The sequence below is a fragment of the Anomaloglossus baeobatrachus genome, chromosome 2, assembly GCF_048569485.1.
Source record: "Anomaloglossus baeobatrachus isolate aAnoBae1 chromosome 2, aAnoBae1.hap1, whole genome shotgun sequence".
Taxonomy (NCBI): domain Eukaryota; kingdom Metazoa; phylum Chordata; class Amphibia; order Anura; family Aromobatidae; genus Anomaloglossus; species Anomaloglossus baeobatrachus.
In genome coordinates, this window is record NC_134354.1 from 455,233,296 (window position 1) to 455,258,272 (window position 24,977).

Consider the following 24,977-nt stretch of genomic DNA (forward strand, 5'->3'; position numbering starts at 1 on the left):
GCTGGGGGGGAGAGAGGCTGATGCTGGGGGAGGCTGGGAGGAGGGAGGCTGATGCTGGGGGAGGCTGGGAGGAGGGAGGCTGATGCTGGGGGAGACTAGGAGGAGGGAGGCTGATGCTGGGGGAGGCTGGGAGGAGGGAGGCTGATGCTGGGGGAGGCTGGGAGGAGGGAGGCTGATGCTGGGGGAGGCTGGGAGGAGGGAGGCTGATGCTGGGGGAGACTGGGAGGAGGGAGGCTGATGCTGGGGGAGGCTGGGAGAAGGGAGGCTGATGCTGGGGGAGCTCATGCTGGGGGAGGCTGGGAGGAGAGAGGCTGATGCTGGGGTCAGAGAGGCTAATGCTGGGGTCAGAGAGGCTGAGGCTGGGGTCAGAGAGGCTGATGCTGGGGGAGGCTGGGAGGAGGGAGGCTGATGCTGGGGTCAGAGAGGCTGATGCTGGGGGTCAGAGAGGCTGATGCTGGGGGAGAGAGAGGCTGAAGCTGGGGGAGAGAGAGGCTGATGCTGGGGGAGAGAGAGGGGGAGGCTGGGGGAGAGAGAGGGGGAGGCTGGGGGAGAGAGGCTGATGCTGGGGGAGGCTGGGGGAGAGAGGCTGATGCTTGGGGAGGCTGGGTGAGAGAGGCTGATGCTGGGGGAGGCTGGGGGCGAGAGAGGCTGATGCTGGGGGAGGCTGGGGGAGAGGGAGGCTGATGCTGGGGGAGGCTAGGGGAGAGAGAGGGCTGATGCTGGGGGAGGCTGGGGGAGAGAGAGGCTGATGCTGGGGGAGGCTGGGTGAGAGAGGCTGATGCTGGGGGAGGCTGGGGGAGAGAGAGGCTGATGCTGGGGGAGGCTGGGGGAGAGAGAGGCTGATGCTGGGGGAGGCTGGGGGAGAGAGAGGCTAATTTATAAGGGAGGTCAGAGTGGTGTATTAGTTTATTAGGGGCAGTGTGACAGTCACAGTATATAAGTGGGGACGGTGTGGTGGGAATATTTTAGACTCATGCTATGTTTTGATGTGCCTGTGGTGATCCCCATGGGGGGGGGGGTTAGTGCCCTTCGTTTCTCATTTATACTTTTTAAAGTGTTTTACAGAGTAGATCTGCCTTAAACAGATGTTGTGTGCGAAAAGTCAGTTTTATGTTGTCACTAAGGGGCGCGACCACTTAAAGTGCCTAGGGCAGCATGAAGGCAAAATACATCCCTGATCACACCCCTGTGGGCGTGATACCATGGATTTACATGAGTGACGTCCCCATCGCTCTTTGAGATCCCGGGCTTGCACACTTACCATTCCTGCAGCTTTGTTATCCGGGTGCTTACTTGTCGGCTTCAGACGTGCACTGCGTATGCTCAGAGGTATCCTGCGGATCGGATCATGCGCAGAGTGCATCTGAAGCCGAGAAGCAAGCATCCGGATAACAAGGCTGCGGAAATGGTAAGCGCACGCGCGGGATCTCAAGGAGCGACGGTGACATCACTCATGTAAATCAATGGTATCATGCCCCTGTGGGTGAGTGACGTCACCCACGGGGCGATGCAACACCTTGGGGACTAGACCCTCTCCTATTTACATAGGGTACACATAAGTAATAAAACATATTTTTATATTCATATTACACACTATTACAACACAGGGGTGGGTAGGAAGGGGTTTCTAGGCCACACATCACCCTGCTTCTAGGTCAGAGCACATATGGGACCTGACAGGTTTCCTTTAAGAGCTACCGTGTTTTTCCAAAAATAAGACACTGTCTTATATTTTTTTTGCCCCCCCCAAAAAGCGCTAGGGCTTATTTTTGGAGGAGGTCTTATTCTTGGAGAAACACGGTTGGGGTAAGTTTACCCCCCAAAAAAACAGATCCCCCCCCCACACTTCCCAGGAGACTCATACTCACCAAACCATGACGTCTGCGTGGCTCCCAGGGCCTCCTGTGATCTCCGGTCGGTGCTGCACGCCGTCCTACCCTGCTGCTAGCTGACACGCTGACACAGAAGATCCCATACACACACAGCAGATCACACACACAGCAGATCTCTCACTCACACACACACACAGCAGATCACAGATATACACAGCAGATCACACACAGCAGATCGCAGGCACACACAGCCGATCACAGATACACACAGCCGATCACAGATACACACAGCCGATCACAGATACACACAGCCGATCACAGGCACACACACACAGCAGATCGCAGATATACACAGCAGATCACACAGAGCCGATCACAGATACACACAGCCGATCACAGATACACACAGCCGATCAGATACACACATCCTATCACAGGCACACACAGCCGATCACAGATACACACAGCCGATCACAGATACACACAGCCGATCACAGATACACACAGCCGATCACAGATACACACAGCCGATCACAGATACACACAGCCGATCACAGATACACACAGCCGATCACAGATACACACAGCCGATCACAGATACACACAGCCGATCACAGATACACACAGCCGATCACAGATACACACAGCCGATCACAGATACACACAGCCGATCACAGGCACACACATCCTATCACAGGCACACACATCCTATCACAGGCACACACAGCCGATCACAGATACACACATCCGATCGCAGGCATACACATCCGATCACAGATACACACATCCGATCACAGATACACACATCCGATCGCAGGCACACACAGCCGATCACAGGCACACACAGCCGATCAGATACACACATCCTATCACAGAGAAAAAGGATCCAGCACGATCTGAAATTGGCATGCATCATATAAAAAGTGAAAATTCACAGATTTATTCCAACTGGACTATAATAAAAAAATGAGATTTTTAGCAAATAATTGATCAATTTTTTGAGCCACCCCTGCCAACGTCACGGCAAATCTCAATAGGGGGGTCCTACTCTATATTCTGTATTTCATGTGCCATGCGGCCTCCTAGATAAAGTTAAAAGCAGAACCATAATGGAGCACACATACCTGTAACCTGTATATATAACCGCTTCTATGTTGCAAAAAAGGCAATTGTGGATAGAGACCAGCCCAGGTCCCAGCATGTGGAGCAAGCTCTACACATACCAGGACTATATCGGAACTGATCCTCCCAGTGCCAGACTGCAACCATTGATAAAGGCGGACCAGATCCAAAAATGGTGCTTAATTAAGCACCATATTTGGATCTGGTCCGCCTTTATCAATGGTTGCTCTCTGGCACTGGGAGGGTCAGTTCTGATATAGTCCTGGTATGTGTAGAGCTTGCTCCACATGCTGGGACCTGGGCTGGTCTCTATCCACAATTGCCTCTTTTGCAACATAGAAGCGGTTATATATACAGGTTACAGGTATGTGTGCTCCATTATGGTTCTGCTTTTAACTTTATCTAGGAGGCCGCATGGCACATGAAATACAGAATATAGAGTAGGACCCCCCTATTGAGATTTGCCGTGACGTTGGCAGGGGTGGCTCAAAGAATTGATAAATTATTTGCTAAAAATCTCATTTATATTACAGTACAGTTGGAATAAATCTGTGAATTTGCACTTTTTATATGATGCATGCCATTTTCAGATCGTGCTGGCTCCCCTCTCACATCCTATCACAGATACACACATCCGATCGCAGGCACACACAGCCGATCACAGATACACACATCCGATCGCAGGCACACACATCTGATCGCAGGCACACACATCTGATCGCAGGCACACACATCCGATCGCAGGCACACACATCCGATCGCAGATACACACATCCGATCGCAGGCACACACAGCCGATCACAGATACACACAGCCGATCACAGATACACACAGCCGATCACAGATACACACAGCCGATCACAGGCACACACAGCCGATCACAGATACACACAGCCGATCACAGGCACACACAGCCGATCACAGATACACACATCTGAACGCAGACACACACAGCCGATCGCAGACACACACACAGCCGATTGCAGTCACATCACATCACATCACATCACAATGAGAGCAAGTCACGTGTCCAGCCGCAGGTCCTGTTCATCGCGCTGCACTGCCTCTCAGGATCTCCCGGTGAGAAGAGATCGGTGTCGCAGGATGAGGTGAGTGTGTATGCTATCCGATGTGTGTGCGATCCGATGTTTGTGTGTGATTTGATGTTTATGTGTGCGATCTGACTGTGTGTACGATCCGATGTTTGTGTGTGAGATCTGGTGTGTGTGTGTGTGAGATCTGATTTTGTGTGTATGTGTGTGTGTGTGTGTGTGTGAGAGAGAGAGATCTGATGAGTGCGGGTGTGTGATCACTGCAGGTCCTGCCGCTCAGCTTCAGGTGAGTGTATTTGCCGGGTGCCGCTGTGTATAATTAAGTGTCCTGCAGTATCTGTAACTTTTTTAGCTGCATGGACACTTCATTATTGATCCGGGACTAGGGCTTATTTTCGGGGGAGGGCTTATATTTAAGCCTTTCTCCGAAAATGCTGAAAATCCTTGCTAGGGCTTATTTTTGGGGGAGGTCTTATTTTTGGAAAAACACGGTACTAGGAAATCTGACATCACTCATTTTTTGTTAAAATTTGTTTCATAGTTTTTGTTTTTTTTTTTGTTTGTTTTTTAATTTGGCATCCACAAATATAGATTTACACAAAGGCTTCCTGTGAAGAAAAGAAAACTCTTAAATGCACTTACACTTTCATGTCTCTAAAATCTGCACATTGCCTATGTCCTCTGAATCTTAAAGTTGTCCCATCAGTTTAGATGAAACCCCGCTCATTTCCTAGACACTTTTATGTGGCTGCCCGTACCACATATTGGTTTACGCAATAATGCCCCCGTCTAGACTCAAACCCTGTAATTTTTTATGCAGCCATCAGATTTCTAATTACAGCTCTGAGTTCTTTTATCTTTGGTGCTATTTTTTTTGTACAGTCTATACTTGTCCACTATGTGTACACCTTTTATAATTACTGGCTACGAACTACTATCATTTCTAATTTTGTATCCTTCCTGAATAAACAGTCAAATAGCTTTTTGTCACCCCCAGAATTTTTTTTTTTTTTTGCACATACATTCTACTATTCTAGCAGTTTAATATGATTTGTTCTAGCTTAGTTACATGTATTTATTTTCCACTTTTCATTATGCACAGTTGGGTAATGCAGTCTCCAGTCTGACTCTCAATCCAGTATGTTATGTGCGGACAGGGCGTAGCTTCTGAGTTCCTGTGAACAGCGATCCGCTCTCGCAAGAAGAAAGTAAATCATAAGAAGTCCCTGTTTGGAGTTGGCAAATAGTCATGTAGGGGACACAGCATTTGGAAGAAGGTGCTCTGGTCAGATGAGACCAAAGTATAACTTGATGGGCTAAATGCAAAACGCTCTGTGTGGCGGAAAACTACCACTGCACGTCAGCCAGAAAACACCTTCCACACGGTCAAACATGGTGGTGGCAGCAGCATGCTAGGAGATGCTTTCTTCAGCAGAGACAGGGAACAGGTCAGAGTTTATGGGAAGATAGGATAGATGGACCTGAATACAGGCCAATCTTGGAGAAACACCTGTTAGAGGAAACAAAAGACTTTAGACTGAGACAAATGTTCACCTTCCAACAGGAATAATACTCTAAACATACTGCCAGAGTTACAGTAGAATGGTTTAGAGCAAAGCATATTCATGTGTTTGAATGACCCAGTCTCTGTCTAGACGTAAATCCCATTGAGAATTTGTGGCAAGACTTGTAAATTGCTGTTCACAGTCACTCTGCACATAATCTCACTGATCTCACTGAGCTAGAGTGATTCTGCAAAGATGAATGGGCACAAATGTCAGCCTCCAGATGTGCAAAGCTGGTAGAGACAGACTCCCAAGGACTTGCAGTACTAATGGCAGCAAAAGGTGTTCCTACAAAGTATTGAGTCGGGGCTGAATACAAATGCACGTCACCATTTTTAGATTCTTTTTTTTAATTATTTAGAGAACCCTGTATCATTTCCCTTACACCTCATAAATACTTGCTTCTTAGAGTTGGTATACACATAAAATCCCAATAAAATACATTTATGAATGTGGGTGTAATGTGAACAAATGGGTAAAGGTGTACGAGTTATGAATCCTTTTTTTTTTGGCACTGTAAATACATCACACAGAATACACTGAGACCCTCCTGTATATACAGGTTGTCACAAAACTGAGTACACGCCTCACATTTTTGTAAATATTTTACTATATCTTTTCAAGGGACTATATTGAAGATATTACACTTTGATTTTCCTGTATGTAGTGAGCTGGGGAAAAAAAAGCGCAATCTGGGGTTTTATCCAAGAAAGATGATTAAAAAAAATGTTGGAAATGTTCAGCTTGGCAGGTGTTGTGAGTCACATCCAACTGGAAATGACCAAATAGACGGCTGCAACAGTCCCACAAATGTAACTGCAAACACCAGGAGAAGAAGAATGGGTATGATTGCCGTGCTGTAGTAGTCAAAGAAACATCCAGAAGTAGGTCAATAGTGATTTATTTCTACGTGTTTCATAGAGAACCCTCTCTTTCCTCAAGAAAATCACTTATCTGAGTACACCCCATAAGTGAAAATGGCCAAATTGTGCCCAGTTTTCCTGTGACTCATCAGTGTCACAAGGTCTCTGGTGTGAATGGGGAGCAGTTGTGTTAAGTTTACTGTTGTCGCTCACACATTCTCTCATACTGGTCATGGTACCTCATGGCAAAGAATTCTCTGAGTATCTGCAAAAGAGAATTGTTGCTCTACATAAAGATGGCCTATGGTATAAGAAGATTGCCACCACCCTGAAACGGAGCTGCAGCACCGTGGCCAAGACCATAGAGTGGTTTAACAAGACAGGTTCCACTCAGAACAGGCCTCGCCATGGTCGACTTAAAAAGTTGAGTGCACATGCTCATCGTAATATCCAGAACTTGTCTTTTCAAAATAGACATATGAATACTGCCAACATTGCTGCAGAGGTTAAAGGTGTCGGGGGTCAGTCTGTCAGTGCTCAAACTATACGCCACACACTGCATCAAATTGTTCTGCATGGTTGTCTTCCCAGTAGGAAGCCTCTTCTAAAGATGATGCACAAAAATGCCTGCAACAGTTTGCTAAAGATAAGCAGACTAAGGTTATGGATTACTTGAACCATGACCTTAGTCTGATGAGACCCAGATAAACTTATTTGGTTCAGATAGTGTCAGTGTTTATGGTGATAATGGGGTGAGTACAAAAACAAGAGTGTCTTGCCTACAGTCCTACATGGTGGTGGAAGAGTCATTGTGTGGGTTTGCCATTGTGCTGCCAGCCATGGAGAGCACAGTTTGAGGGAACCATGAATGCCAACATGTACTAAATAAAATAAATCTTTATTTTTATATAGCGCGAACATATTCCGCAGCGCTTTTCATACGTCAGGAACACTGTCCCCATTGGGGCTCACAATCTAAATTCCTTGCAATCTGTATGTCTTTGTAGTGTGGGAGGAAACCGGAGGAAACCCACGCAGACACGGGGAGAACAAACTCCTTGCAGATGTCCTTTGTGGGATTCGAACCCAGGACCCCAGTGCTGCAAGACTGCAGTGCTAACCACTGAGCCACCGTGCTGCCCTACTGTGACATACTGAAGCAGACCATGATCACCTTCCTTTATGTTCCAACATGATAATGACCCTAAACACACCTTCAGGATGACCACTGCCTTCCTAAAGAAACTGAGGGTAAAGGTGCTGGAGTAGCCAAGCCTGTCTCCAGACCTAAACCATATTGAGCATTTGTGAGGAATCCTCAAATGAAAGGTGGAGGAGTGCAAGGTCTCTAACATCCATCAGCTCCGTGATGTTGTTACGGAGGAGTAGAAGTGGATTCTAGTGGCTCCATGCCCAAGAGAGTTAAGGCAGTACTTGAAAATAATGGTGGCCACACAAATTATTGACACTTTGGGCACGAGTTGACCATTTTCACTTAGGAGTGTACTCACTTTTGTTGCCAGCCATTTTTACATTTAATGGTTGTGTGTTATTATTTTGAAGACAAACCAAATTTACACTGTTTATACAAGCTGTACACTGACTACATTGTATCAAAGTGTCATATCTTCTGAGTTGTCCCCTCAAAACATATAACAAAATATTTACAAAAATGCCAGGGGTGTACTCACTTTTGTGACGTATTGCATATTACATTAGATAGTGAAATTCTGCAATATGAAGGTGCATTATACTTTGGAGTAGAAGAAGGAATATAAATGGCAAGCGACTAAGATATGGATAATGCAACAACTGTAGAAAAGACGAATCGCACATCTCAAAATCACACTCTGTCCTAATGCCGCCAGGCAAAAATTAAATAACTGAACATGAGGCTCTTGGTTTAACATTCTGATCATGCTGTATGAAGCCCACTGCCACGTCATGGCGAACCTTCCACAGCGTGCTGGTGCTGTGTGCTGGCCATTGTTGTGGTGGTCTTGTGTCAGTGGGGCGGTTTGGCCTGGAGCCATGGGGGCTCTGCCTTGCAGCATGGTGTTGTGAGACACTCAGAGGAGTGGGTCCCTAATCTATGTCTTGAAGGAGCGGCGCCGTGCGCCAACCACTGCCGCGGTGGGAATGCACCAGCAGGGCAGGTGACCTGGTGTCTCACAACACCATGCTGCAAGGCAGAGCCCCCATTGCTCCAGGCCACACCGCCCCACTGACAGAAGACCACCACAACAATGGCCACCACACAGCACCAGCACACTGTGGAAGGAGCTGTACACTTACCTTCCATAAGCTCACAGTGTGTGAACTGAGTGCAGAAAAGGCAGAACCCCTCTTTGCGGTCTCCTGCTAATTAAAAACGCCTGTGCCATATGGGAGGAGTGCTGGTCCAAGTAAAAAACAGAGGGGACAGACAATGCAATATGCAACAACTGTAGAAAAAGACATGAATCGCACATCCCAAAATCACATTTTGATCTAAAGCAGCTAGGCAAAAATGAAATACCTGAACATGAGGTTCTTGGTGTAACATTCTGATCAGACTGTGTGAAGCCCACTGCCAAACACTGAGATCTTGAGGGAGGGGAGTGTGTGCTCCCATGGGAGTTGTGTGGTGGCCATTGCTGTGGTGGTTTTGTGTCTGTGGGGCGGTATGGCTTGGAGTCATGGGGGCTCTGCCTTGCAGCATGGTGTTGTGAGGCACCAGGTCACCTGCCCTGCTGGTGCATTGCCACCGTGGCAATGGTTGGCGCACGGCAACGCACCTTCAAGGCAAAGATTAGGGACCCACTCAGAGGTTCGCCGTGATCTGGCAGTGGGCTTCACACAGTCTGATCAGAATGTTACACCAAGAACCTCATGTTCAGGTATTTAATTTTTGCCTGGCGGCATTAGATCAAAGTGTGATTTTGTGTCTTTTTCTACAGTTGTCAGATATGGATAATCTAACAACACAAGGCATATACAAGAACTTTAACATAATTTTAACAAAATTGAACACTTTTTTGTGGCAATGGGGTTAAAGCTATTCTGTTTTTACTTCATTTATAAGGCACATATTCCAGTAGTCCCTACATCTCATCTGTAAGGACTCCCTGGTGCCTATAACCATTATGTGATCTCTTTCAAGTTAACAGGTGCAAGTATGTAAGAAACCCCTAAAGTGTAGCTTTGGAGCTTCAAGGACAATTTTGACCAAATGTAAGGATATGTTCACATGCGGCATCTTGTTATACCATAAACATGCAGTGTTTAGTCCCAAAAAAACGCACCTCAGGAAAAATAAATGCATAAAACAACGCAATGCATTTTTTATGTATTTTTACCACATTTTGCCCAATGCGCTTTTTAAATCAAATGTATTGACTGAAAGGGCTCAAAAACGCTGGAAAAACGCAAAAAGAATTGACATGCTGCATATTCAAAAACACAGCCAAGATGCAGGCAACAAAAGATGCACAGTGTGGACAGCAAAGTAGAGATCTCATAGACTTTGCTGGGAGGAGGAAATGCATGCATTTAGGGGCATCTGTGTGACCTCAAAACCGCAGCAAAAGATGCCCTGTGTGAAAATAGAGAAAAAGTTGGCAGTGGCTATATTTTCCATGCTATGGAGAATGAGAGGAAAGGTTGAGGTGTCAGCGCAGCTTTGGCTACATTAGAAGGATGCTGATAGAAGAGCAGTGTTGTCTGGTGTTTTCATGCTTGGGAAGAATGTGGCAAATCCAATTATTGTGGTATTCTATATGCAGAGGTCTGAAGGTTTTCCGAAGCAGAAGTGAGAAATGCCTTGCTACACGTACCAGAAGTCTCATTGAGTACTCTTGGATCTGCAACATGACAGCAGTAAAGACACCGCTTATTTTTCAGCTTGATGGACCTAAATCTTTTTTTTTCAAACTAAATTTGTGTACAGGATTTAACAAGGCCCTCTATGCCTATACCCTAACACAGACCTGGGCAAGGTGCGGCCCGCAGGCCACATCCGGCCCGCCTACTCTCTGTGACCGGCCCGCCTGGCTCCGGGCGTCCTTGCTGGCCGGTCACTGATGAGGGCAATCTGACCTGTTGTCCGGAGCTCCAGGCTCCGGGTGGCCCGTGGTCAGATTGCCCTCATCACACGCTGCGTGCCGGCAGGGAACAGAGGACAGATACTGCAGCACCGCACAGTGCAGCAGCGGAACGCAGGAATCTGTCCTCTGTTTCCTGCCGGCACTTTCTCTGTGTGACACACACGCGCGCGCCCTGATGTCGTCAGTACGGTGCGCGTGTGTGTCATTTGAAAAGTTCCCGCCCCGGCAGGAGAAGAAGATGCAGCAGCCGGGGCCTCTATGGAGAGAGGAAGCAGCTCAGCGGGGAGCCGTACAAGAGAAGAAGGATGTCAGCGGGAGCCTGTACGGAGGTGCCTGAGGAGGGAAAGGTGAGTGGTGACTAGTAACCTGAGGGGACAATGGGGGGAGTGGAGTGGAGGGTAACTGGTGAGTAATATTTGGGTGTAGTGATGCAGTATATGGCAATGTAGTTTTACAGGTGTAGTATATAGGGGTGTAGTGATGTATATTACAGGTGTATATAGGGGTGCAGTGATGTATATTACAGGTGTATATAGGGGTGCAGTGATGTATATTACAGGTGTATATGGGGGTGCAGTGATGTATATTACAGGTGTATATAGGGGTGTAGTGATGTATATTACAGGTATATATGGGGGTGTAGTGATGTATATTACAGGTGTATATAGGGGTGCAGTGATGTATATTACAGGTGTATATAGGGGTGCAGTGATGTATATTACAGGTGTATATGGGGGTGCAGTGATGTATATTACAGGTGTATATGGGGGTGCAGTGATGTATATTACAGGTGTATATAGGGGTGTAGTGATGTATATTACAGGTATATATGGGGGTGCAGTGATGTATATTACAGGTGTATATAGGGGTGTAGTGATGTATATTACAGGTGTATATAGGGGTGCAGTGATGTATATTACAGGTGTATATAGGGGTGCAGTGATGTATATTACAGGTGTATATGGGGGTGCAGTGATGTATATTACAGGTGTATATGGGGGTGTAGTGATGTATATTACAGGTGTATATGGGGGTGTAGTGATGTATATTACAGGTGTATATAGGGGTGCAGTGATGTATATTACAGGTGTATATGGGGGTGTAGTGATGTATATTACAGGTGTATATGGGGGTGTAGTGATGTATATTACAGGTGTATATGGGGGTGCAGTGATGTATATTACAGGTGTATATGGGGGTGTAGTGATGTATATTACAGGTGTATATGGGGGTGTAGTGATTTATATTACAGGTGTATATGGGGGTGTAGTGATGTATATTACAGGTGTATATGGGGGTGTAGTGATGTATATTACAGGTGTATATGGGGGTGTAGTGATGTATATTACAGGTGTATATGGGGGTGTAGTGATGTATATTACAGGTATATATGGGGGTGTAGTGATGTATATTACAGGTATATATGGGGGTGTAGTGATGTATATTACAGGTGTATATGGGGGTGTAGTGATGTATATTACAGGTGTATATGGGGGTGCAGTGATGTATATTACAGGTGTATATGGGGGTGTAGTGATGTATATTACAGGTATATATGGGGGTGCAGTGATGTATATTACAGGTGTATATGGGGGTGTAGTGATGTATATTACAGGTGTATATGGGGGTGTAGTGATGTATATTACAGGTGTATATGGGGGTGTAGTGATGTAGTATATGGGGATTGTTTGTGTATATATGTATATAGCGTGTGCGTGTGTGTATGTACGTGTGCGTGCGTGCAGAGAGAAAAGCCCGTAACTGCGAGTGGTACTGGAGTTACATCGGGTACCACGTGCTCTATCCCCGCCCCCTGCAGCGCCATACCGCCATTACAGGGTCTGATTGCGTTTCTCCGGTACCTGTTTGCATACATGTGACAGGTACCGGAGAAAACACGAGTCTGTGAAATAAAAAGATTTTCCATATTTACCTGCTTTCTTCAGCTCTGCTGCCTCCCGCTCCTGACCACTGCTCATTCATTGATTATTCACCGCACTCAGGACCTGGAAGCCGGAGCATCGCGATGACAGCACCGGGCACAGCACCGTTGAGGACATCACCGCAGGGACAGGTGAGTATTCTGCAAGCACAGTGACCTCCAGGAGGTCATCAGAGTTTTCAATGAACTTTGATGACCATCCTGCGACACCCACGCTACAGCTTCATAGGTTCATCAGAGTTCATTGGGAACTGTGACGAGTCCCCGAGATGCTCCGGCTTCCAGGTTCTCAACATACACACACACCTGTATACTCACCCAGCGATGCGGTCCCCAGCGCTGTCCCTGCTTCCAGCTGCTCACTGCAGTGAATATTCAGTGAGTATAATTACCAGCGATAAGGAGTGGGAGGCAGCAGAGCCAGAGACAGCAGCGCTGGAGAGAGGTAAATATAGAAAATCTTTTTATTAAAAAGACCCGTGTTTTCTCTGGTATTTGTCACACTGATGTCACACAGATCACATCAGTGTGCGGTCCGTGTGACACCTGTGCTGCCAGAGAAAAAAAGGACATGTGTGCGTGCAGGGCCACGAGGGGTCACACAGTCCGTAACTTACTGTTTGTATATGAAGGGATAGTATATATGCTATATACAGTATTGGGTAAAACTGAGTTAATTATATTAGTCCGGCCCTCTTAAACCATCCCAATTTCTCATGCGGCCCTATGGGAAAATTAATTGCCCACCCCTGCCCTAACATCTCTACACCCAGAGCCCAAACAGTTCTGAATCTCAAGTAGTAGCCTATTCTGTTGACCTTTAGTGATGAGAGAACCCGAACAGTAAAGTTCATTGTTCATACCGAATGTGGACTTTACAAAAAAAAATCAGTGGTCAAGTTTGGAGTTCGTTTTCTAACCACTCGATCGAGCATGGCTGTGCTCCGGTACGCTCAGTGCTCGGCCGGTGCGAGCCACATGCAGTCTCTGAATGGCTCGCATTGGGGATCAAAGCAGCGCTATCGGATGTAGTGTGCACTAAAAAACCCCAATATATCTTGCCCTTCTCCCTGTCCCTGGAAATGATCTATTTATGGCTGACTGTATGTAGGCGGAGGCCCGAACTGCCCAGTGGGGTTCAGGTCCAGAACAGAGTGTTATCTAGAGTCCGGCTGAACCAAACTTTCACAGGTCCACTTATCTCTATTGACGTAACTTCTGTAGAGCGCTGTTAAGATAATCGTCTTCTGCTTATCAAATGCTTCATTAATCTAGCCAAAATGTGTACGGTAGAACAGGTAAGGAAAGATGGGTCCTCCTTATCTCTCTGGAAAAATGATGACTTGTATGTACAATGTACTAAAAGTAATCCATCCAATATCGCTACTATAGTAAACACAGCGATTGCCTCTAATTTCAGCCTCTATCTGAAAATCAATTGTGCCTTCCTTAATAGTCAGAGGCTACTTTTAAGCCATGATTGGTCCTAGTCGTTTCATGCTGACCTTCTTCACAGAATGGAGGAGTGTATAAATACTGCCAATGTGCGTCACTACATGATAATATAATTGTGCTCTGCAGGAATGGATCCTGCCTGTGCTTTGTGATATTAATACGTAAACTGTTTAGTTTGTGAGGCAATGCAGTGAGGAGCTGAGTCACGTTCACTCTGCCTGTCAGATCCGGGTATGTCCTCTGTCCTCATCTGCTGGGATGCCTTGTCCGTATGAGTGTATAAGAAATTGATTTTTATAAAATAATGTGGAACTGAATATGTTCAAAATATAGGTAAGATATTATGTTTATTACACTTTTTTTTATTATTTATGGTCTAGTTTTTAGCGTTTTGTGACTTTTTGGCTCATATATCACAATTTTCACTGTGGTCGTATCAGAGTTTTAGTTGTGCACATTTGTATTTGCAGAAGATTAAGAGATTTTGGTTGAAAGGACTGTGTTATCAGAAAATAACCTGTTGTTTAAATGTTAAATGTATTACTTTGTTCTTTGAGAATGCTTTTTTCAATTTTCCATATCACTATCTTTATTAAAAAAAAACCCACACCAATCTCCTACAATTTTCTATGGTAGACATTAGGCCTAATACTAGATTCATACTTCCTGTTATGTACAGGTGACTTTTCAACAGTCTCATTATCAGCACAGATGGCATGACACTGAAAGGTAATACCTCTATTTATAGTAGAAAACAAAGTTTCCACCATTCACAATAAGGCTGCTTTCACACATCCGATTTTTGCCAAGTGGCACAATACGGCGCTTTGCAGAATAAATGCAACCGTTTTTTTTTTGCCGCCGGTTGCGTTTTGTTCTGCATAGACTTGCATTAGCACCGTATTGTGCCTCATGCCCTTGCGTTGCGTCCGGTTTTTGCCGGATACGGCATATTTAGCCCATGCGGCGGCTGGATGGAATGTTGTCTGGCACGGTCTTTTGTGCGGCGAAAAAAACCGCATCGCGCCGGATCTGGCGCGATTTACAATGCAAGTCTATGGACGCCGGATGCGGCGTCCTGCAGCAAAAACCGCATCCGATGGCCGGATGCGGTTTTTTGCACTGCGCATGCTCAGTATTAAGCCGCATCCATCAAAAAACGGACGGGCCGCATGGAAAAACTTATGCAATGGATCCGTTTTTTTCGCCGCATCCGTTGCATAGGTTTTTGAGCCGGATTGAGCTGCACTGCAAAAACCGGATGTGTGAAAGCAGCCTAAGTAAGTCACAGATCACTTTCTCCCCCAACCTTTCACGATGACATTTACCCAGATAAGAGCATGCCTAGAAAATTCTCCTGTACAAGTCAATAAGTAAGATCCTGTCTATTGCTGCCTGTGTTCATGTAACTGCTGAAAAGAACCCGTGGTATGTGTTACGGTTGCTGTGGCTCTGGAGACTATGTCCGGATTTCTTGCTACTGCACATGTGCAAGCGCTGGAGACTAAGTCCTATCTTGGAGCCATTGCACATGTGCGGGTGACATCATCGCTGACACGAGGTCACATGTCTCTGACACCTTCTAAGCTGATTGGCCACTGGTCATGTGCTTGTGACACGTGGTCACATGTCTCTGACACCTTCTATGCCGATTGGTCGCTGGTCATGTGCTTGTGACGCTTTGCTCGGTGATAGGCCAGCGTGACGTCATTGCTGTCATTCTGGCAGCGGATTGGCTCTGGTGTCCTCCATCTTGGATGAGGCACAGAGTCTATATAAGACCCTGACGCACGCCACCCGGCGCTCAGTCCTCTTGGTTCATGCATAAGAGTAGACGCTCTGTGCGCGTTCCTCTAGGCATCTCTCTGTCTATGTTAGGTGAGCGCTACCGGCAGGGTAGCGTTCTTATACCTTACAGCTTCGGCTGCAGTCTCCTTACCTCTTAGTGGAGCGGACATAGGCAGGTGCCTGAGACACATGGTCCGGCTGGGCCTTGTGATTCTACTCGTAGGTGGACGTTGCCGCTAGGGTAACGTTCCTTATACTGCGTCTGGCAGTTGTTCGTATCCTCGCACACTAGGGGAGCGAACAGAGGTATGAGCTTTGTGCGGCTTATGCTGCTGTTCGTCTCTTTTGCACCACTAGAAGAGCGGACCTAGGCAGGTGCCATATCTAGTGGTTCGTGTCCTCGCACACTAGTGGAGCGAACGCAGGTAGGAGCTTTGTGCGGCTTACGCTGCTGTCCGTCTCCTGGCACCACTAGAGGAACGGACCTAGGTAGGTGCCATTTCACACTCACTGCTTTTGTCTCTGTGATCTTTAACAGAGACCATTCCACACACCCTCCAAGCAAGGGAGCAATTGCTTTATTTCCTAATTATATTCCTCTGTGAGTTTAACAGAGGTATTGCACTCTGCACTTGTGCTATTACTATTTACAGTGGCACACTTATATACCCCTTATCCTCTGCCATAGTCTGCAGCAGAGTCTTTGCATGGTGGACCCTGACTGTCTGATATTCCTTTAGGTTTTATTATCAGACAGCCCCCCGTAACAGTATGAGCCTAATTTAAGGCCCAGTGGCCATTGTGAAAATGGCAAGGTTTTTCTGTGCATACTGTAGATAGTAATATGAAAATTTTTAAAAATGAGCAATTTTTTTTATAAAAAGTATATTAAAAAGTGAATTTAATAATAGGTCAGGAAGTGAGCGATGCGACTTTTCTCACTTCCTGTTGATTGTTTGTTTGGTCCGAAGGCGGGGAGAAGGAAACCGGCGCTAATCGGACGTGGGGCTCACGGGAGGTCACAACCCCACATGAGCCCCCGCACTGTGATCCTGGACACTGCAGGAAGGGCACCAGTACGGGAGGTGAGTATAGGGTTCATTATTTTACCTGGAGGAAACCTGTGGAATGAGAAGGATTTATTCTAGTAGTGGCTAACCCCTTTCAGTTTCCCAACATGTACTATTTGTTAAGATGCTGAGATCTCGTATTATTAACTCAACAATGTATCCTTTGCATTCCTGCTTATTTCATTACTGATAAAGAATATATCTGATGGATTGGAATTAATTTGATTAAAATTGCCTTAGTTTGTTTTGTGGACTTTATTGCATTCTTTAATTGATGTTTCTCCGCATCCCATGGATTGTCATTTAGCCAGCCGTTCTCTGTCTGTTTCATCCATAGTAATTATTATGAGTTTACTTTTTGTTTTGCAGATAAAGCAGATGGCGTTCACCTTTTTGGAGTAAAATGTATTTGGCATGACGCTGTAAATAAAACCGCAACAATTCCATCTGTCTCATTCCAAGAGGCATGGTTGTCAAAATGATTGGAAAACTAAAGCAAAACTTGCTGCTGGCCTGCCTGGTAATAAGCTCAGTGACAGTGTTCTACCTAGGTCAACACGCAATGGAGTGCCACCACCGAATAGAGGAGCGCAGTCAGCCTGTCAAAATGGAAAGCCCCAAAGCAACACTAAGAACTGAGCAAAAAGCAAATTCTAGTTTTGCATATAACAAGGACATGCCATTAATATTTATTGGAGGAGTACCTCGCAGTGGAACTACACTAATGCGTGCCATGCTCGATGCCCATCCTGAGATTCGGTGTGGAGAAGAGACGAGAGTTATTCCACGAATCTTAGCTGTCAAACAGATGTGGGCCCGGTCTAGCAAGGAGAAAATCCGCTTGGATGAGGCTGGTGTAACGGATGAAGTATTAGATGCAGCCATGCAGGCTTTTTTACTGGAAATAATAGTGAAACATGGAGAACCTGCACCGTACTTGTGTAACAAAGACCCATTTGCTTTAAAGTCACTGTCTTATTTAGCCAAAATATTTCCCAATGCAAAATTTGTCTTGATGGTAAGAGATGGACGTGCTTCTGTGCACTCGATGATCTCTAGGAAAGTTACTATTGCTGGCTTTGATCTGAATAGCTATAGAGATTGTTTAACCAAGTGGAACCGTGCTATAGAGACCATGTATAATCAGTGCATTGAGGTGGGCTACGACCGGTGTATGATGGTGCATTATGAACAGCTGGTTTTACATCCAGAGAGGTGGATGAAAACATTACTGAAATTCCTCACAATACCTTGGAATGATGCTGTGCTACACCATGAAGAGATGATTGGCAAAGCTGGAGGGGTATCCCTGTCAAAGTAGGTATTAGTCTTTAGAGATCTTAGCCGTGACTGATTTCCATCGATCCTGTATAAAGCATGTACATGCATTGCACATTAAAAACTGCACCAAACTTCTTTGGAAAAATGCTCTAAATACAGACCATATTGCAATCAGTTGCTGTAAGCAATGAACGCCCATTCAGCTGCTTCTCTGCTTGGCTAATAAGCCATAGACGACCCCTTAAAAAACAAGTATACTAAATATGCCCTTAAAATCTTTTTGTGGGAATTATTTTTTCTCTTTTAATAGGTTTCCACTAGGTTAAAACATGTAAGGTGTTACTAGCCCTCTTCAGGTCCAGTGCTCCCCCTCTGCTGCTGGCCCAGTCTTTATTGACAGGCTGCAGCAATGACACCACGATCACAGAACATGTGACTACTGAATCCAATCACTGAGCTCAGTCTATTTGTTGATGATGAAGGAAGTTATGCCCAGAAAATCACTGTTAGGGCTCATGCGCACGTTGCGTACTTACATGCATTTATGCTGCATATAGCACTGCAGCGTAAATGCATGTGTCCTGCGTCCCCTGCACAATCTATGAAGATTGTGCATGATACGTGCGCACGATGCTTTTTTGAACGTAGCGATTTGGGTGCTAACATTTTGACTCAAATCCGTGCGTTCACAAAAGCAGCATGTCAATTATTCCGTGCGCTTTGGATGCAGCTCCCACTCTGGTCTATGGTGGGGGCAGCAGCCAGAGCGCAGGAAATCGGCTTTTTTCTACAAAAAAACTGCATCCATTACGCAGTATTTCTGCAGCGATTTGACGCGCACATGTGCTGTCAAATCGCTGCAGAAATTTCAGCATTTACGTGCGAACTCAGCCTTAGGCGGGCTTTGAACGTTGCGACATCGCAAGCCGATGCTGCGATGTCGCACGCGATAGTCCCCGCCCCCGTCGCAGGTACGATATCGTGTGATAGCTGGCATAGCGAAAATTATCGCTACGCCAGCTTCACATGCACTCACCTGCCCTGCGACCGTCGCTCTGGCCGGCGACCCACCTCCTTCCTAAGGGGGCGGGTTGTGCGGCATCATAGCGACGTCACACGGCAGGCGGCCAATAGCGGCGGAGGGGCGGAGATGAGCAGGATGTAAACATCCTGCCCACCTCCTTCCTTCCGCATATCCTACGGAAGCCGCAGTGACGCCGGTAGGAGATGTTCCTCGCTCCTGCGGCTTCACACACAGCGATGTGTGCTGCCGCAGGAACGAGGAACAACATCGGACCGTCGCGTCAGCGTAATTATGGATTACGCCGACGCTGCACCGATGATACGAATACGACGATTTTGCGCTCGTTAATCGTATCATCTAGGCTTTACACAGTACGATGTCGCATTCGATGCCAGATGTGCGTCACTTTCAATTTGACCCCACCAACATCGCACCTGCGATGTCGTAGTGTGCAAAGCCGCCCTTAGGCCTCTTTCACACATCAGTATTTTGTATCAGTGTTTCGTCAGTGTCTCATCAGTATTTGGATGCCAAAACCAGGAGTGGAACTTACAGAGAAGAACTATAATTGAAAGACTGACACTAGTTCTGTGTTTTGGAGACACTCCTGGTTTTGGCATCCAAATACTGATCACACACTGATGAAACACTGATGCAAAATAGGCCTTAGTAAAGTTGTTTCATGAAAAAAGTGCAAATATTTTTTTGTTTGTTTGCTATTTTTCGTGTGTTTATTTGTATTTTAATTTTTATCCATAAAAGTCTATGGTATGAAACACATTTACAAGAGAAACAATGATGCCAGCTCGGTATACATTCAGTACATAGGCCCAACACAATATTGTGTGTATTGTCAAGTTTGAGGTTATCTTTACACCCATTGTTTACAAGAAGACGCTTTTTAAATTTAGTTTTTCCAAAGGGACCTCACATAGGACTATGATATGGACCTATTTATAGTGATCTAATCCTTATATGTTATTTACAGATTTAGATTTTCGGGTAGCTATTGTGTCTGTGAGCATTAGTTGTGTCATTGCTATAAATTCCTCCATATTCCCTTAAGGGCCGACACACTTTGTACATTAATGACCGAGCCTCATTTCTCAAATCTGACCAGTGTCACTTTATTAGGTAGTAACTCTGGAATGCTTTAACATATCCCTGTGATTTTGGAATAGTTTTTTTTTTCGTGAGTACTCCATATTAGTTGTAAATGTTCGACAATATTAGTTACATTTATGAAAATATCTAAAATTTGGCAAAAAAATGCCCATCTTGAGCCTCTGGAGACACACACCACATAAATTAAGCGGACTCTCCTCACTACAGTAATACTAAACAAGGACTCTTAGGCTGCTTTCACACTACGTTTTTTTAACATGCGTCATGAACATTTTTTTGCTGTAAAAGCGGATCCTGTTTTTACAAAGAAAAACGCATGCAAACGCAAGTGTTATTTTGCAGGATCCTGTCACTTGAAGTTTATGGGCGGGCATTGTATTCATGTGATCGGGAGTGAGGGGAACTGAACGTGACAGACTGGGAGCCGGCATCTGACAGCTGCGGAGGCTCGTAACCAAGGTAAACATTGGGTAACTTGCTTGGATACCCGATATTTACCTTGGTTACGAGCGTCTGCAGCTGCTAGGAGCCGGGCTCCCTGCACACGTAACCAAGGTAAACATCGGTTATCCAAGCAAGTTAGCCGATGTTTACCTTGGTTACGAGCCTCCGCAGCTCTCAGGCGGGGGAGAGAGAGAGAGGAGAGGGAGGGGGAGAGAGGGAGGGGGAGAGAGGGAGGGGGAGAGAAAGACTGATCACACCAGGCTAGTTTCTGGGCATGCTCAGTAGAGCAAGCAGGATCCTGTCTATCAGCATACCAGCGTTCACATACGTTTGTGTGCAGTATAGTCAGGATCCAGCAATTTGCAGTATTTGGACGCAGCTCAAAAACGCTACAAGTAGCGTTTTTGAAAAAAGTTAAAAAACTGCAAGTCGCTGGATCCTCACTATAACGCACGCAAGCGCAGGTGAAAGCATGTTGACGCGAGTCCATTGCAAATGCATTGAAATGAAAACGCATTTGCACTGGATCCGTTTTTGCGTTAAAAAAACATTCAGGACGCATGTTAAAAAAACGTAGTGTGAAAGCAGCCTTAACTGTGGAATAGGCACATTGTGGGGCTCAGAAGTGAGGGGGGCTTTTAGATTTGGGAGTGCAAATTTAGCTGGATTTATTTTGGAGGACTAGGAGCCATAGTGCTTTTCCAGAGCCTTTGTGCAATTGGTGTGGAAACACCTATATTTATGTTAACAGATGACGAACCTGAATATCGAATTTTTTTTGTGGGTTGAATAGAAGCTTTTATTGGTGGCATTTTGGATCAGTTCACCTTTATCCCATCCTCTACGATGAGAATTTACATCAGACTTTCCATCTAAATCTACTAAAACTTACGTGATTCAGATGAACCCCCGACAGATCCATTCACTAATCATGCAATAGAGATATTGTGGACTCATTGTGGCTTTTGTTCAGTGTTGTCTGGCTTTTAAGCTGTGCATAAAAGAGGTGGTCAACTACACCTTTATGCACACCTAAAAAGATGGGCATGGCCAGATCATATACCAAAGGGAGTCCAAAGTGACTCCATCTGCCTCTGTATAGGAACCTGCCATTAGGGGTTCTGTCCGAAACACATTTTTCTGAGATGTACATGCAAACCCCCATGTAAGTGCTCGGCGTAGAGTGCAGGATAAATGTGAGCGCAGCCGCACTGCGATCTTTGGGAGGCAGAGTAATAATTATTTTTTATGCCGTTCACCATGCGGTAAAAGTGATTAAACGGCTTTATTCTTTGGGTCAGATAAATTACAGCGTTAGGGTATGTGCGCACGTTGCATTTTTCATGCGTTTACGCAGCGTTTTAAACTTAAGCGTAAATGCATGCGTTGTGCGTTCCCAGCAGAGTCTATGAGAATTAAGCAAATTCCATGCTCACGTTGCGTTTTAAAACACAGCGTTTGGATGCCAAATTTCTAAAAAGCAACTTGTCACTTCTTTTGTGCGTTTTGGATATTTTCCCTCTGTCTATGGCTTCTGCCACACTCACGTGAAATTCACGCACGTGCCGAGAGACACGTATTTTCCCTGTGTGTTGCATGCAGGTAAGTACGTGTCTCTGGTACGTGCGGGACACGTGTGTTCTACGTGTGCTATCCGCGATAGCACACGTAGAACCGGTAATTATTATACTCACCTGGTCCTTCCTGATGTCCGCGCTGCTGTCCGTGGTGCTGATCCTCGGTCTCCAGCCCTCCCGTCTCCCCGCTGCTGCTGCTGCCAGGCATTGAAGTGAATATTCAATGAGAATAATGAGCGGCGGTCGGCAGCAAGAGGCAGCAGCGGCAGAGACAGGAGGGCTGGAGAAGGTGAGTTAATGTTTTTTTATTTTTCACTGACATGTGTGGTTTCTCCGGTGCGTGTCACACGGGACCGCATCCACACTACACCCGTGTGGTGCGGGTGCGGGCCGTGTGACACCCGTGCTGCGGGAGAAAACACTGACATGTCAGCGCTTTCAAAAAAGCACACACGTACAAACGCACACGGACACACGTTCCGTGTGGTTTTACGTGTGTGTGCCTGCTACAATAGGGTAGCATTGGTTAAAGTGTCTCCGTGCCGCCGGTACGTGTAAAAAATGACAAACACGTGCCGGCAGCACGGATGTGTGGCGCTAGCCTATGGCAGAGCAAGCATCCAGAACTCATCCAATCTGCATTCAAAATGCATCCAAAACGCTGCGTTTTGAAACGCACATGTAGTGACAAAACGCTGCACAATATTTGTCATGGCAGAACGCAACGTGCGCACATATTCTTATCATTTTTTAAGTTTAGTTACTATCACACACTAAAAAACACTTTTTTTTTTTTTTTTGCAGAAAAGTTTTTATATTACACCATAGTTCGAGAAATATAATTTTTCAATATGTCTGCTGACAGTCATGTGAGGGCTTGTTTTTTTGCAGGATGAGTTGACATTTTTATTGGTATTATTTTCGGGCACATAATATTATTTGATAGCTTTCTATTCTGATTTTTGGGACGCAGAATGAACAAAAACCAGCAATTCAGACTTTTTTTTTCCCTTTTATTTAAATTTATGCTGTGTGGAAAAAGTGTTAGGACAGTTTTATTCTTCTGGTCAGTATGATTACAGCGGTACCACATTTTTATCATTTTTTTTAATGTTTTGCTGCTTTTACACAATAAAAGCAATTTTATAGAAAAAGTTTTGTTTTTGCATCACTTTATTCTGAGAGCTATAGCTTTTTTTATTTTTGCACTGCTGGAGCTGTATGGTGGCTTGTTTTTTTGCTGGACAAGATGGCGTTTTCAGCAATACCATTTTCATTTACATTCCTCATTTTGATCACGTTTTATTTCACTTGTATTTCAGAGTTATAAGGACAAAGCATCGTTTTTTTTTATTTTATTTTATTTTTTTTTACATTGTTCACTGTAAGGGTTAAATAGTGTGACAGTTTTATAGATGTTTTTTTCAAAGTAAAAATAATATTTGTCGGCACTGCTACATAGTTAACATAGAATTTATGGCAAAAAAATAAAGCTAATAAATAGCACAAAAGGAATGTGCTATTTTTCAGGTATTGACCAGTATATGTGGTGCCCAGCCAATAAAAATGTTATATTTCATGCATGTAGAGCAGAAAAATATGCGGCACTCCCCACTGCTTCTGTTTAAAAATAACACTTCATTGGGACATCATCTGCAGGATGTGAAATAAAAGGAGTGACAGGTGTTTCGCGTGTCACCAATAAAGTGCTAATTTTAAACACAACCAATGGTACGTGCTGCATCTTTTTCCGCTCTACATACATGAGTTTAATAGAGCGTGTTGTTCTGGATACGGCGATACCAAATATGTGTACTTTATTAGATTATATTTCTTTTAAATACATATTCTTATTTATTGGTATATTTTTTGTTCTTTATTTTATGGGGGAGTTTTAATCATTTTTGCAATTTTTTTCTCATCTTCTTTATTTCGTTACCTCTTAAGAACTTTAACTTTTATTCCTCTGATCACTGGTCTCATGCATTGCAATACATGGGATCTGCCAGATTACACTGAAATCTATGGCTATGGCCTATGGCTGGGTCTAACAAGCCACCATATCTGGCACACCAAAAGGTCATTGACCTACGCGTGTCATGACAACCATTAGCTCCCCGTGATTTTGTCACGGAAGTGCTGATGGGGGTGAGAGGGGGAGCCTCCGCAGTCTTGCAACCTTCTAAATACCGCTATCACTATCGATCACAACATCTGGAGGCTTAGCCAGCCAGGGGTGGCGCGTGTCCTTCAGCTCCATATAGTTACATAGTTACTTAGGTTGAAAAAAGACCTAGGTCAATCTAGTTCAACCTTCCTCCACCAGTTCTACACCTGGTCACTTAAGTCATTTATAACCAACAATGTTTTGTGTACTGAGGAAATCATCCAGCCCTGATATAAAAGCTGTTATAGTATCTGCCATTACTACCTCTTGTGGTAGGGCATTCCACAGTCTGACTGCTCTAACTGTAAAGAACCCTTTCCTATTTAGCTGTTGGAATCGCTTTTCGTCCACTCGCAGTGAGGGCCCCCTGGTCCTTAGTATTGTCTTTGGAAGAAATAAGTCATGTGCCAGTCCTTTATATTGACCACACATGTATTTATACATATAAATGAGATCTCTTCTGAGACGTCTTTTTTCTAAGCTAAACATATCTAACTTTTTCAACCTGTCATCATATGGGAGGCCTTCCATCCCTTGTAGTAGTCTAGTTGCCTGCCTTTGAACTGACTCTAACTTCTGAATGTC

At 45.1% G+C, this 24,977-nt stretch overlaps 1 protein-coding gene across 4 annotated transcripts in view; it reads left to right on the forward strand.

Annotated features, from left to right (window-relative positions):
- Window positions 1-24,977, forward strand: part of TPST1 (tyrosylprotein sulfotransferase 1) — a 138,751-nt gene that overhangs the window by 41,953 nt on the left and 71,821 nt on the right. For all 4 annotated transcript variants that reach the window (XM_075336317.1, XM_075336320.1, XM_075336319.1 and 1 more), the window contains one exon: window positions 17,144-18,091. In XM_075336317.1, coding sequence (XP_075192432.1) covers window positions 17,241-18,091 — 851 coding nt within the window. In that variant the 5' untranslated portion in view covers window positions 17,144-17,240. The remainder of the gene's footprint in view (window positions 1-17,143; window positions 18,092-24,977) is intronic.